We start from the raw sequence: 15,882 nt of genomic DNA on the forward strand, positions 1-15,882 counted from the left end.
AAGAGAAAAGCAGTTAGTTACCTACAAGGGAATTCCCATAAGCCTGTCTGCTGACTTCTCAAAAGAAACTTTGCAGGCCAGAAGGGAGTGGCAAGAAATATTCAGAGTGATGAAAAGCAAGAACCTACAACCAAGATTACTCTATCCTGCAAACCTGTCATTTAGAATCGATGGCCATATAAAGAGTTTCCCAGACAAGGAAAAGCTAAAGGAGTTCATCACCACCAAACCATTATTAAATGAAATGTTGACCGGTCTTCTTGAAGAAAAACATAAAAAATATGAACAAACAGCCCTCGCCGGTTTGGCTCAGTGGTTAGAGCATCATCCTGTGATCCAGAGAGACCCTGGTTCGGTTCCTGCTGGGGGCACGTACTTCGGTTGCAGTTTGTCCCCGACCCTGGTTGGGTTGTGCGGGTGGCAGCCACTCGATGTGTCCCTTTCGCATAGATGTTTCTCTCTCTCTCTCTCCCTCCCACTCTATCTGAACAAAATATGGAGGGGTGTCCTCGGGTAAGGATAAAAATATATATATATATATGAACAAACAAAATGGAAATGAATACATATCTATCAACAATTGAATCTACAAACAAAATGAAGCAGAACAGAAACATTCTCATAGATACAGTGAACATTTTGTTGGTTGCCAGATGGGAGGGGGGATGGGGGAATGGGTGAAAAGCGTTAAGGGATTAAGAAGTACAAATTGGTTGCTAGACTGACAAACCTCAGAGAGAAGGGGGGGTTAGGGAGTGGGAAGAGATAAACCAAGGAACTTGTGTGCATTCATGCATAACCAATAGACACAGACAACTGTGTGGGGAAAGGCAGGAGCGGGAGCAGGAGAGGGGAGGAGGGCGTAATGGGGGGAAAATGAGGAACATCTGTAATATATTCGGAAGGAAGGAAGGAAGGAAGGAAGGAAGGAAGGAAGGAAGGAAGGAAGGAAGGAAGGAAGGAAGGAAGGAAGGAAGGAAGGAAGGAAGGAAAAATAATCTAATCATCTACCTTAAGAAGCTAGGAAAAAAGGAACAAATCAAGCCCAAGTATTATGCAGTAAACTATAATCAAAATCAATGAAATAGAAATAGAAGACAACAGAGAAATATCAATGAAAAAAAGTTAATTATTTTGGATGAGCAACAAAATTGATAAAAGTTTAGCAAAACTAACCAAGAAAAAAACAAAACAATTATATAGAATAATTTGTGTTCTAGATGTTTATATCAATTTGGACATATCATAAGACTAAGTCAAATCTAAAGAAAGCTGTTGAAAATATTATAAAATATATGCAAATCAAGTGGAAAATTTAGATATAGGCAAATTCTTCAAAAAAACAAATTTACCAAAACTAAAGAGACAAGAAATCTGAATACTCTGATACTTACTAAATACATTAAAGTCAAAATTTAAAATCTTCCCATAAAGAAAACTCAAGGCCTGGATAGTTTTACTGGTAATTCTTTCTAACATTTGAGCAGGAAATATTACTGATATTGTATAAACTCTACCAGAGATTACAAAAGGAAGAAATCATTCCTAATTCATTTTATAATGCCCGTAACCCTTGACACCAACACTTGACAAGTCATTCATAACAACTATTACCTCAAGGACTGAGACACATACACACACACACACACACACACACCCTTTACAAAATAGGAAGAAATTGAATACAGGAAGAAATAAAACAGTATATCATATCCAAGTGGGCTGTATCCCCAAAATGAAAGGGGAAATCAAAATTTCAAAAAAGGAAAAAATGTAATTCACCAAGTGGTTCATTACAAATGAGAAAACCATACGATCATTTCAATAGACACAGACAGATTCTGGATTTATAAATAAAATCTCAGCAAACTAGAAATGCAAAGAACTTTCTCAATCTAATTTTTAAAAATATATAAAATGTTTATAGCCAACATTATACTTTAGGATGAAATATTGAATGCCATTTAGATTGGGCACAAGACAGGATGGTTGTTCTTTCTAATCGACACTTTGCGGGAGAGGTCCTAGCCAGTATAGCAAGTTAAGAAAAGAAAACATAAGGCACAAAGATTGAAAAGAAATAAAAACGTCTTTATCTATAGATGTGACGGTATATATAGAATAAATTCATAGAAAATCCTAAGCAATCTTTAAAAACCCTGATAATAGCCCAGCTGGTGTGGCTCAGTAGATTGAGCGTCATCCCATGGACTAAGAGGTGCTGGTTCAATTCCCGGTCAGGGTGCATGCCAGGGTTGCGCGCTTGATCCCCAGATGGGGGACATGCAGGAGGCAGCTGACTGAGTGTCTCTCTCACACCAATGTTTCTGTCTCTCTCTCCCTTCCACTCTTTCTAAAATCAATAAAAATCTTGACAGAACACAAAACATGTATCCACATGTATCCTCCTGTCCTGACTGGTGGGGCTCAATTAGTTGGAGTGCTGTCCCAAGCACTGAAGGGTCATGAGTTCAATTCCTGGTCAGGGAACATATCCAGGTTGAGGGTTCAATTCCCGATCAGGGTGTATATGGAAGGCAACCTATTGATGTTTCTCTCCCTTCCTCTCTCTTTAAAAACAATAAAAACTTATCCTTGGGTGAGGATTTCAAAAAACAAAAACAACTTGTATCTTCCTAAAGAGATCTCATTTCAAACCTACTGGAATGGCTAAAATTAAAGACCGATAACATCAAATATTGGCAATGATGTGAAGCAACTGCAATTTGCATAATTTGCTGGTGGGAGTATAAAAATGATACAATCACTTTGGAAAAGTGTTGGGCAGTTTCTCATAACATTAACCATACGCATATCCTACAACCTAGCAATTCCATCATAGGTATCAATCCAAACGAAGCAAAAATATATGTCCATTACATAACTTGACAAGAATATCCATAGCAGCTTTATTCATAATAGTTCAAAACAGGAAACCACCCAAATGTCCATCAAGAGAAAAATAAAGTGGTATATTCATATGGAATTCCACTCAGCAATAAAACATAAATTACTAATATACACACCACAGTGGATGAATCTTAGATATTTGCTGAATAAAGTATATTTTATGAGTCCATTTCTATAAAGCTCTAGAAGAAGTAAAACCTACCGATAGAGATAAAGAGAATAGTGTCCCAAGAGGTAAAAGTGGGGTTAGCAGGAACTGACTTAGATACAAGAGAAAGGAACTTCCTGGAGTGACAGAAATTTTGTGAGTTATTTAGGTATAAGATGTTCTCATCAAAAACCCATTAAGCTGTAATTAAGATTTATGCATTTGACTATATGTAAATTATAGCAATAAAATAAATGCTTCCCTCAAAATAAATAAATAAATAAATTCATTAGAGGTGACTGACAAAATTTTGGCCGGTCTAGGTAAACGTGGACATGCATCTAGTCACATAACTCTTGAATGAGAAAGCCAGATGGGAAGTTTATTCATATATCAAACTCTGAACCTTCTTATGGAGACACTAGAAAAAATAACAGTAAAAATATTCTAGCAAGCTTCACATAAAAAGTGATACAGCTACACCAATTTTAATTTTTTTTAATAAAAGCAAAAGTTAAAGCATACTGTTGAATTATAATTCTGACAAATGGAACCAAGATTTTCAGATTAGTATGGGAATACTTAAAATAAATTCAGGAATAGCAGCCAGTAATTTGTTTCTGACATTTAACCATTTCCCCCCCTAAATCTCTTTAGTTTTCTACATATCTCTAGTGCTTGGCAATATTAAGAAGAAAGCCTGAGTCATTCTGTAACAATCTTTCACACTGACTCTCCTGTTAATAGAAAGATAGGTTCTAAGCAGAAGCATTACTGTGAAACCCACAGGTTTCAGAGAGAGCATGGCCCTGCCAACACATCAATTTCAAACTTCTAGTCTCCTAAACTATAAGACAATAATATTTTATTTTAAGCCACCCAGTTTGCACTATTTTGTTATAACAGTCCAAGGAATTTAATGCAGATGTACCATTTACCACAGTCCTGTATTACTGGATTATTTTGAGTAGTGACTTAAAACTAGTATTTGGAAAAGATTTTTAAATGAATGGACACATTAATCAGATCTCTTCTGACAAAGAAAAATGTTCTACATTTCACTGTGGGAACAGTGACTTTGGTAATCTTCTTATATTATTAAAATACTAAGAATATGGGCATCACTAGAGGCTTTGTATATATTTGTGGATAAATTAGAAAATACATATAGGATTTTGAATTGATCAGATACAAGTACACACAAAACTAAATAAAATTTTTATTTTAAAACTTCACAAATAATTACACGTTAAATGTCCCAACTACACAAACTATTACATATGTATATGCATGTATGCACATATATATATATACACGTAGTTAAAGTTTGGTTCATCTTTCATCTTTTTATCTGAGTAAAAAGAAGAACACTTTCCTCATTCAGGAGATTTTTGATGTTGTAATAATTACCTAGAAGCAAGTTGATAAGAAAATAAAATTAAAAATTATTTCCATAAGATTATTTCCTTTTGATTAAATGTTTAGCCATCACTAAGGCAATTAAAGTATATAGTACCAAAAATCAATTCATCCAATCCAAAGTTATATCTTATTTAATTCCATTAATTGAAAAATCCAAGAGTTTACCACCACCTGTGATTCATATAAGGCTTGAATGAATGTAAATTCCACATCATTTTGATAATGAACACAAAGATAAATTAGACAAGGATGAATGCAGGAAAAAAATCTCTCTGAACCCAATGGTTATTAGGGACTTTGGAACTGCTGTGGATTCCCTTAAACTAGAACACAGTAAGTATAAAAAGTAAAATATTACGTAAAATAAAATCTCAAAGTTCAAAAATGGCAAATGCCCCCTGGCTGGTTTGGCTCAGCAGTTATAGCACTGGTTCGATTCCTGCTCAAGGGCATGTACCTGGGTTGCAGATATAATCCCTGGCCCTGGTAAGGGTCATACGGGGGGGAGGGGGGGGTAACCAGTCAATGTATCTCTCGCACATCAATGTTTCTCTCTCTCTCTCTCTCTCTCTCTCTCTTTCTCTCTCTCTCCCCCCCACCCCCCTTCACTCTATCTAAAGAGCAATAAAAAATATCCTCAGGAGAGGATTTAAAAAAAAAAGGCAAATGCTACTCTTGAATAAATTAATAACAGCAAAAGTGAGATACAGACTAACAGTACACAAGGCAGATTTATAGAACTGCATACCATGCTGTGACTTTCTATATATTAGAAATTGATACATATTAAAATTAGCTGAGTTAATAAAAGCAAAGTGTTCATAACTGCTGACACACAAAAGACTACACAAACACAGCTACTATTGTTGTCTCCTTTCATTAGAATGTAACCTTGATAAGGGCAGGGATTTTTGCCTGTTTTGTTATATACCCCACATTCTTAGAGCAATGCTTGATAGACTCTTAATCTCATTTGTTGAATGAATGAATTAATTAATTAATTAATTAATTAATTAAAATCCCTATTTCCAAAGACTTCTGTTCTTCAATAGCTGATGAAGCATACTATATTATATTACCTACTAAAAATTGTTTGACTATATAATGTCTTAGAGATAACACAAGGGAAACAATTTTCCCTCTACTGTGGATACAAATTTTCTAACTAAATATTTTTATATTCAGCAATAAACTAAACAACTCTTGTTCAATTTTCATGTATCAGAACACTAATATACTTACCTAATGACAAAATTTTAAAAAATATATATGTACCAAACTTTGGCATCAGTCACATCCCACTTCATTTTGACCACTGTAGCTTCCATTTATATGATGCTCATGAGCAACTATATAAATATTTAACCATGTGAAAGAAAATTACTTTAATTATTCTTACCTGAAGGAACATAGAATGAATCCCCAGTTGTTATTACATAAGGTGTTTCGTGTAAGGTACATAAAAGGTCACCAAAGTTAACATAAAAAACCTGTAAAATTAAAAATTAAAATGTCATTTCAAATTGAACGATCACAACTATACTCCAAAGAAACTTTCAAAAAATGTAGTAGGCAGAATAACTGCTTTCAAAATATGTCCATGTGCTAGTCTCTGTAATTTGTTAAAGTATATGGCAAAAGGGACCTCAAAATGGGGAAATTATCCTGGATTATCTATGGGTCCCATCTAATAACATAAGCCCTTAAAAATGGAGAATTTCTCCTGCTGGAAGCAAAAGAGAGATGAAGCCGAGGAGAAGTCAAAGAAATTCAAAACATGAGGAGATCTGTGGTGTTTCCAGCACATAAGAAAAGAGGTTCATGAGCCAAGGAAGGTAGCCTACTTCTAAAAGCTGAGAATATTTTGGCCAATAGCCAGTGAGAAAAAGGAAACCACAGTCCCACAACCACATGGAACCAAACTCTGCCAGCAACCTGAGTGAACTTAAAAGAAGATTCATCCTAAGAGCCTCCAGAGAGAAATACAGATCTCTCAACAACTTGGTTCCAGCCTTGTGACACGCTACACAGAGTACTCAGCCAAGCCCACCAAACTTCTACATTTTGAGTCACTAGATTTGTGGTAATTTGTTAAAGTGGCAAAAAAAAAAACCACAGTAAAAATGTCATTCTCCCTTATTTACTGGCTTATGAAAATTTAAAACTCCTATAAAGAATACCACTGAGCTATACTAGAAAAATAGGTATTATGTAACTTCTTTTAAAGTTACACGCTTGGGACATGTAACTAATCTGACTAATAAATCAAAGAGAGAACAAAAAGCAAAAAATAAAAATAAATAAAATCATACATTTAAACAAGCATTAACATTAAGAAAATTAAAAAGAAAATCTAACTCTTGGTCATACAGACTTCCATATTCAAACAGGCAAATTTTATATTTCAGACACAGAAAGTACCTAGCAATGATCTGTTTTGGGGGGGAAATAAATAAAAAGTATAAGGCCTTCAAACATTGAGACTCAAATTTTAAGACCCAGCCATCAAGTATATTTTGCCATAGAAAATTATTCCTCCTCCTCCCTCCTTCTTCTTTTCCTTCTTCCTATTTTTTTCTTACCATTTTGGGAAATGAACCTAAAATACCAGAAAAACAATAGCAGGTAGTAGCTAGCACCTATATAGCCGATACATTACACCAGCCACTGTTCTGAGCACTTTATTTTTATTCCTTTAATGTTTGTACCTACCAGTGAGACCAGTACTATTTTAATAGCTTTTCACAGATGAGGTAAATGAGGCTCAAAGTGGTGTAACTTTCCAAGATCACAATGTAAATGGCAGAGTTGGATTTGAACTCAGGCACTGAAGATTCCTAAAGTCATGTTCTTAACGACTACATATACTAATTCTTTAAGTGGGAAAAAAAAAACTCTTGAAGTGGTTCTCAAGGTACTTTTATAATTTAATAAAAAAGTATTTTTTATTTTCTCTAAAAATACTCTGCCTCAATTTAAAAGACAAAGGTAACAAACAACATGATCTTGAAAGTCAAGCATATATTTCTAGGTGTTTTTTCCTTCTTTTTTTTTTTTTTATCCTCACCCGAGGACATTTTTTGTTCAGGTAGAGTGGGAGGGAGAGAGAGGGAGAGAGAGAGAGAGAGAGAGAGAGAGAAACATCGATGTGAAAGGGACACATCGAGTGGCTGCCATCCGCACGACCGACCAGGGCCGGGGACAAACTGCAACCAAGGTACATGCCCTTAGCGGAAACCGAACCCGGGTCTCTCAGGACCGCAGGCTGATGCTCTAACCGCTGAGCCAAACCGGCCAGGGCTGTTTTTTCCTTCTTTATTCACTTTGGCTCTCTAAGCACACCACTCCTCATTTTTGCAAACAGTTTACTAAGAAGGCTTTTGAAAAACATAGAATAATGGACTCCCATGAATATCTAATACCAACACCAACCCTACTCAGTCTACTTTCTCCATTCTATATTATTTTGAAATGCCCAGCCTTATAAATCATTCATAAATATTTTGTGATTTTATAAAATATGACCACAACACTGCCATCATACCTAAAAATAAATATTTCATATCAAATACCCAGTCAGTATTCAAATTTCCAATTATCTCTTAAATGTTATATTTTTAAGGTTTTGTTTACACTGGGATCCAAGTGTCTTAAATTATTCAATCTATAGTAGTTCTCAATTTGGGCATGATTTGCCCCTAAAGGAACAATTGGCAATTTCTGGGGACACTTTTGATACTCACAGCTAGAAGGGTACTACTGGAATCAATTGGGTAGAGGCCAGGGATGCTTCTAAACATCCTACAATGCACAGGATAGCAACCCCCCCCCACCCCCCCCCCCACACACACACACTCTCCAAAGAATTATCCAGTCCAAATGTGAATAATGGTTGAGGGAACCTGGATTATAGGTTTCTCCTGGTTCTTTTTTAATCCTTGCAGCTTACTTATTAAAGAAATAAAACAGCAAACTGTGTTATAAAAAAATCTTTGCAGAGCTGATTTTGCTGATTACAACCTCAGAGTGTCATTTGAAAGGTCCACCATACTTTATTTCCTGTAAATGAGTAGATCTAGAGACTTACCAAATTCAGATTTTGTTTGTTTGTTTGTTAAGGAGGTGGGGCAAGCAAGACTACTTCATAGATATTGTATTCTTCCACCAGAAAGCACATACATCTCGTGTATTCTTTTGAGATGTTAGCAGACATTGATGATCAATGACTAAATCCAACAGTTTCTCAGGGGTGGCAAATTGGTACTATTTCTTTCTAACATTCCATCTTCATTTATTACTTGAAATGTTTCTAACAAGGACAAACTTCCCCTCATTAATTTGGTTAACTAATAGTACAGTTTATATGAGAAAGGCAAAATAAATGTTTAATTATTTCCCTTTATTTTTCTTTTTTTCATATGTGGGATATAAAACTGAAAGTCATAAACACATACAGCAGTGTGGTGGTTGCAGAAGGAAGGGGTTTGGGGATGGGGGATGAAGGGGGTCCTAATACATGGTGACTCTGGGTGGTGGGCATACAGTGCAATATACAGATCTTGTAACATAAAAATCCACACCTGAAACCTTTATGATCCTATTAACCAACAAAATTTAATAAATTTAAAAACATAAAAAAAAATTGTTTTAATTTTAAATAGATTTTTAGAGAGACAGGAAGAGGAGGAGAGAAAGAGGGAGAGAGAGAGAAACATCAATTGGCTGCCTCCTGCACGCCCCCTACCAGGGATCAAGCCCGCAATCCAGGCATGTACCCTGACTGGAAATTGAACCAACAACCTGTTTTTGGTGCATGGGACAATGCCCAAACAACTGAGCCAAAGCAACCAGGGCTATTTCCCCTTTATTTACCATACTTGTCAAAAAGAGTTGCCCTGGCTGGTTTGGCTCAGTGATTAGAGTGCCAGCCCACAGACCAGAGAGACCCGGGTTTGGTTCCCACTAGAAGCAGTTTGTCCCCGGCCCCGGCTGGGGTTGTGTGGGTGGCTGCCAGTCGATGTGTCTCTCACATCAACGTTTCTCTCTCTCTCTTCCTCCCTCTGTCCCTCCCACTCTATTTGAAGATAAATGCGCCCTGGCCGGTTTGGCTCAGCGGTTAGAGCGTCGGCCTGAGGTCCTGAGAGACCCGGGTTCGGTTCCCGCTAAGGGCGCGTACCTCAGTTGCAGTTTGTCCTTGGCCCTGGTCGGTCGTGCGGGTGGCAGCCACTTGATGTGTTCCTTTCACATCGATGTTTCTCTCTCTCTCTCTCTGTTCCTCTCTCTTCCTCCCACTCTACCTGAACAAAAAAAATGGGAAAATGTCCTCGGGTGAGGATAAAAAAAAGAAGATAAATGCAAAAACATGTACCGAGTGAGGATGAAAATAAAAAAAAAAGGAATTGGATTCCTAGATGTCTCCAACAGTGAAATCACCTCTACCCACTCAATTCCAGTAGTATCCCTCTAGTTTTTCTTTTTGTGGTAGCTTTACAAATTCATGGATTTGGATAATTGATGTGTATCAATCCACTGAAGTTATTGGTGTTTTGGGGTTTTTTTTTATTTATTTCATTTTTTATTTTTCAATAACAGTTGACATACATTATTATATTCGTTTCAGGTGTACACCCCAGTGATTATACATTACATAACTAAGTGATCATCCTGATAAATCTTGCACCCATCTGACACATACATAATTATTAGAATATTATTGAGTATATTCTCTATGCTGTACTTGACATCCCCATGACTATAACTACCAATTTGTACTTCTTAATCCCTTCACCTTTTTCACCCATTCCCCTATCCCCCTCCCATCAGGCTACTGTCAAAATATACTCTGTTATCCATGAGTCTGTTTCTGTTCTCTTGTTCATTTATGTTGTTTTTAGACTCAAATGATGATAGATATGCATTTATTGTTCTTATTTTTTATCTTTTTTTTCCCTTCTTCTACTTAAAGAAGGCCTTCTGACATTTCAAAGAATACTGGTTTGGTGATGATGAACTCCTTTCACTTTTTCTTGTTTGAGAAGCTCTTTATTTGTCCTTTGATTCTAAATGGCAGCTTTGCTGAGTAGAGTAATCTTGATAGTAGGTCCTTGCTTTTCTCTTACTGCTTTTAAAATTCTTTGTCTGTAACCTTTTGCAATTTAATTATGATGTGTCTTGGTGTGGGCCTCGTTGGATTCATATTGTTTGGGACTCTCTGCATTTCCTAAACTTGTATGTCTATTTCTTTCACCAGGTGAGAAAGTTTTCCATCATAAATTTTTCAAATAGGTTTTCAATTTCTTGTTCTCTCTCTCTTCTCCTTGCACAATCATAATGCAAATGTTGGTACAGTTGAAGTTCTTCCAGAGTCTCCTTATGTTATCCTTGTTTTTTTATCCTTTTTTTCTTTCTGCTTTCCTGATAGTGTTTTTTGCTTCCTTATATTCCAAATTATTGATTTGATTCTCAACGTCATCTACTCTACTGCTGATTCCTGTAATTTATTCTTCATTTCAGTTAATGTATCCTTCATTTTTAACTGGTCCTTTTTTATGTTGTTCAAGTTCTAAATTCATTTAGTATCCTTATAACCAGTGTTTTGAACTGTGTATCTAACAGATTGCTTGTCTCCATTGTGTTTAGTTCTTTTTATGGAGTTTTGTTCTGATCTTTCATTTGGGATATTTGTCTTCTGATTTGGGTGGCTTCCCTGTGTTTGTTTCTATGTATTAGGTAGAGCTACAACATCTCCCAGGCTTGGTGGAATGGTCTAATGTAGATGTTCTGTAGGGTCCAGTGGCATAGCCTTGCCCATCACCCAAGCTGGGCACTCAAGGTGCAACACCATAAGATGTATACACCTTCCTCTAATAGTTGTGCCTTGATTGCTATTGGCATATCAATGAGAGGCATTTACCCCCATGCCAATCAACTGCAAAGACTGGCTGTGATCACTGACTACCGACCTCCAACTACCATGGAGAATAAGCTGTACAGGGGCCCACTCCACAGAGCAGGACTTACTTAGCAGGGCTTTGGTGCCCATTGAGTCCACCCCTTGAGTGTGTGGCTTATGGAAGTGGTTAGATGGTGATATGCTTCAACATGGTATGCAGCTGTCCAAAGGGTACACTGGCTCTAGGGCCTCCCAGGAGGTACAAGCCAAGGTCAGCTGCCACCTGTGTTCTTCCCAGGGTTACCAGGCATGGCTGCTACTTGTGCTGGGATTGGAGGTGCCCAGGCAAGGCCGAGCTGCAAACCAAGGCCAGTTGCTGCTAGTGCTGGGCCTGCAGCCACTTAAACAAGAGGTACGAGGCATGCTGAGGCCAGATGCTCCAGTCACAATGTCAAAATTAAAACTAAAATACAAAACAATCATTCACAGAATTGCCTGAAATCTGGCTGAATAGAAATCCTACAACTAGAAAATTAAAGAAGCAGCCATGTCATGACTGGTAGGAGGGACAAAGATGTACTGCAGGGCTATTCTCATACCCATGTGTGGTGGATAAAAACTGGGAGGTATATCTCGATTGCAGAGGTCCTCCCACAACAGGTCCCCCAGTCCAGAATTCTAGTGCCAGGAAGAGAAGTCCCCATAACTTCTGGCTATAAAAACCAGTGGGGATTTCAGGTGAGAGAGATGGAAGTCTTCTGAAGTCCCAGGCAGTTCATCTTAAATGGCCCACACGCTGTCTTACTCTGACTAATTCTCTCTGAGTTCCAGCACTGTGGCAGCAGCTTGAAAGGTACCAGAGATATACAGGGAGGAACTGAAGGTCCAGGATCAAGGTGAGAACTGAAGGGCAGCTTTCTCCCAGGCAGAAGTGCTAATAGAGGTCACTGTTCCTTTGATGAATCCTCCTGCCAGAGCTGGCAGGCAGGCATCATATCTGAGACTTCATCCACCTGGCTCACATTGTTTGCCCCACCTTGGTGATTCCGATTCCCTGCCCCACCCAACTTTCAGGCCCACCCAAGCTATTTCCAGTGGCTTTTCCATCAAATAACCTGTCTCAGCTCATGCTTCAGAGTTTTCTGAAATCTCTCAAACAAGCAGCATTTGGCCTTAGTGTGCTCTGTACCTCCCAATTTTTATCCACCACATATGGGTGTGGGACCAGTTCGGTGTCTCCATTTAGCCAGATTTCAGGCAATTCTGAATGGGTGTTCTGTAGTTTAGATGTAATTTTGATGTAATCGATATTCAAGTTTCCGTATCTTTGTCCAGTGAAAACATCTTCAAGTTGTATCCTGAGACCTTATGACCCAATCATAAAGGTCTTTCACAGTTTGCTACCAGGTATGATAAAAATATGCAAGCTTAGCCCAGAACTGGAATCAGACATCTAAGAAACTGGCTGCTGTCACTTTGTTATTTGTTTTGTTTTATTTTATTTTTAGCTATGGAAATATTTATAGTCTAGTTTTCAAATATTTCTACCCTTTGTTCATTTGCTTTTTTTCTCTCTTTTTTTTTTTTTTTTTTTTTTCCTATTCTTCACATATCACTTAACTTTTATATTTTTCTACTTCTGAATCTCCTCTTCTGGAAAAGCTCCCATAGTTAATTTGTTAGTTCTTGTGTGAATTAATTTTAATAAATCTACTACTGCTTCCCTCTCTCTATCATACAGATTCTCTAAGACTAAATTTGAAGGAAAAGTTAATTATCTATACTAGTTTTTCATCTTGTCCTTCTATTTGTTTCTCAAAAACCTATATGTAGGCGTTGGCCAGGTGGCTCCAGTGGCTGGAGCATCATCCTGTACATCGAAAGGTTGTGGGTTCGATTCCCAGTCAGGGTACATACCTAGGTTGAAAGTTTGATCCCCAGTTGGGGAACATGCAAGAGACAACCAATCAATGTTTCTCCTTCACACCAATGTTTCTCTCTCTCTTTCCCTTTCTCTCTCTAAAAATCAATAAACATATCCTCACAAGAGGATAAAACGAAACAAAACCCCTATATTTAATAGTTTAAAAATGTAAAATTACTCCCCATTTTATTAAAACAAACTTCAACTAATTTTCATTATAAAAAGTTAAAGGCACTACAGTCGGCCCTTGTTTATCACAGTTAATCAGTTCCAGACTCAATCGCGATAAATGAATTTCCGCGAAGTAGGATTCTTTATTTATATACAGTCATCCCTCGCCACTTTGTGCTTCGACTTTCGTGGCTTCTGCTCTATCATGGTTTTTTCAAATATAGTATAGTATAGTATTTGAAAAAACCACGATAGAGTGAAGCCGCGAGAAGTGCAATGTGGCAAGGGACGACTGTATTTAGGAGAAATAAAAATCAACTACAGCCCTGGCCAGTTTGGCTCAGTGGTTAGAGTATCGGCCTGCGGACCAGAGAGTCCCAGGTTCAGTTCCCACTAAGGACATGTACCTCAGCTGCACTTTGTCCCCAGCCCCGGCTGGGGTCGTGTGGGTGGCAGCCACTCGATGTGTCTCTGTCACACTGATGTTTCTCTCTCTCTCTTCCCTCCTTTCTCCCTCCTGCTCTGACGATAAATGCAAAAATGTCCTCAGATGAGGATGAAAAAGAAAAAAAAGAACAACTATAATCACCTAATAACATGTTACTTTTCTACAGTTACTTCAAGTTCTTCAAGTTTCTGTCATTCAATTTTTAAATTGTAATCAGAAAAAAATGGAGAGAATATTTTATCTTGCAGTTTGCTTAAACTGTGCAGCTGTAAAAAAGAAGGATCTCTTACCCTTTGAGAGAGCATGGAGGGACATGGAGAGTATTACGCCAAGCGAAATAAGCCAGTCATAGAAAAACAAGTACCACATGATCTCACTTATATGTGGAATCTAATGAACAATTAAAATGACAAAATAGATCCAAAGACATGAAAGCATGGAAAAGACTAATGAATCTCAGAGGGAAGGAGGGAGGTGGGAGGCAAGAAGAGATTAACTGAAGAACTTATATGCATATATGCATAACCCATGGGCACAGACAATAGTGAGGTGAAGGCCTGAGGTGGGAGTGGGGTAGAGGGGGTCAATAAGGAGAAAAGGGGTGGGGAACATCTGTAATACTTTGAACAATAAAGATAAATTTTTAAAAATGTTTATTCTTAAGGTCTTCTTATATGGCTATTCTTCAAAATAATATATACTTAAATTCATATAAAAATGCTTAGTACAGTACCTGGAACATGTAAGTGCTAAGTAACTGCTTATTATCAAATAATGGTTTAACTCCTTACTAAGTCAAAATGTAAATATAAATATTTTCTTCCTGCAGCACAATTCAATAGTTTCTAATTATTGCAATTGCTCTCAACGTTACAATGAATAACCACGTATGTTCAGCTTCCCTGACTTATCATTTATTTTCCTTGGAAAAATTGTTGACCTGAGATTCATAGGTCAAATATTTTTCCAACAATTTCTACTAATTCTGTAATTATAAAGTATCCTTTGTTTTTAACATGGATTCCTTTGAATATTAGATATGTTAAAAGACTCTCAAGCACTTACTATTCAAATTTCCTTTTGTATAATAAAAGCATTACAATTTAATAGGTAACTGCTATTAATTCAATGATTACATTTCATAATGTTTTATCTTCATTAATTGTTCCTTAATGATTACACAGGGGTCATCTATTACTTTAGTTAAATGTGTTATTTTTACTTTTTTAATTAAAACGCTTGGAGATCTCTAATATTTTAAGTTTGGATTAAAGAATATTTTTAAATATTTTAAATCTGGACTCTAGTTATAGTGATGTAGTAATAAATTACTCTTTGACTCTCATGTGTACTTTTTCCTTTTCTTGCCTCAATTTGCCTTTCATTGTTAATATAAACCCAAAGAGTCCTGATGCTCTTTTTCTCCTTTTCCAATTTAATTTTTTCGGTAAAAAGAATTGTTCTGAATATGATACCCTTAGTAATCCATGATTTCATAAGTTTCTGAGATGTTACTTATGAAAAATATGCCTCAGATGTAGTATTTTTAAAATGCTGATATAATATTAAACATTCTTAAAACTTGGCAATTTTCAAATTCTATAAAATTCCAAATTCAAAATGCAGAAATATCATATATATATATCTGACCAATGTTGCAGGTGTGTGTATTTCTAATGAGAGACTCAGAGAGAGACTCACTCACCTTGAATCTCATTATAACTTCAGCCAGTAATACTACTATATATAGTAATATATTATTTAATAGTTATTGAAGCAACTAGCTCCCAATTCTTAGTCTGCTGCTAACTACTTACATGATTTGGAAGAAGTCTTTTAACCTCTTAATTGCTAAAACACACAATCGAAGAAGTGAGATTTAGACTAAATCTTAATAACCCCCTCCAGCTCTGAAATTCTAATGATTTCTGTGCAAACCAGTAGTCTAAGATACCTTTAAGGAAAGA

General features: G+C 36.7%; 1 protein-coding gene across 6 annotated transcripts in view; it reads right to left on the reverse strand.

Moving 5' to 3' along the window:
* CENPC (centromere protein C) overlaps positions 1 to 15,882 on the reverse strand; it is a 108,142-nt gene that overhangs the window by 20,234 nt on the left and 72,026 nt on the right. For 4 of the 6 annotated variants that reach the window (XR_004959960.1, XR_004959959.1, XR_004959958.1 and 1 more), the window contains exon 17: positions 5,880 to 5,970. Coding sequence is in view for 3 of the 6 variants with exons in the window: in XM_036264618.1 (XP_036120511.1) it covers positions 5,880 to 5,970 (91 nt within the window). In the remaining 3 variants the exon portion in view is untranslated. Of the gene's footprint in view, positions 1 to 3,453; positions 3,480 to 4,382; positions 4,469 to 5,879; positions 5,971 to 15,882 lie in introns of those variants that run through there. The other 2 variants (XM_036264633.1, XM_036264608.1) reach the window with 2 other exon arrangements.

Source organism: Molossus molossus, unplaced genomic scaffold (assembly GCF_014108415.1).
Source record: "Molossus molossus isolate mMolMol1 unplaced genomic scaffold, mMolMol1.p scaffold_m16_p_1, whole genome shotgun sequence".
Classification (NCBI taxonomy): domain Eukaryota; kingdom Metazoa; phylum Chordata; class Mammalia; order Chiroptera; family Molossidae; genus Molossus; species Molossus molossus.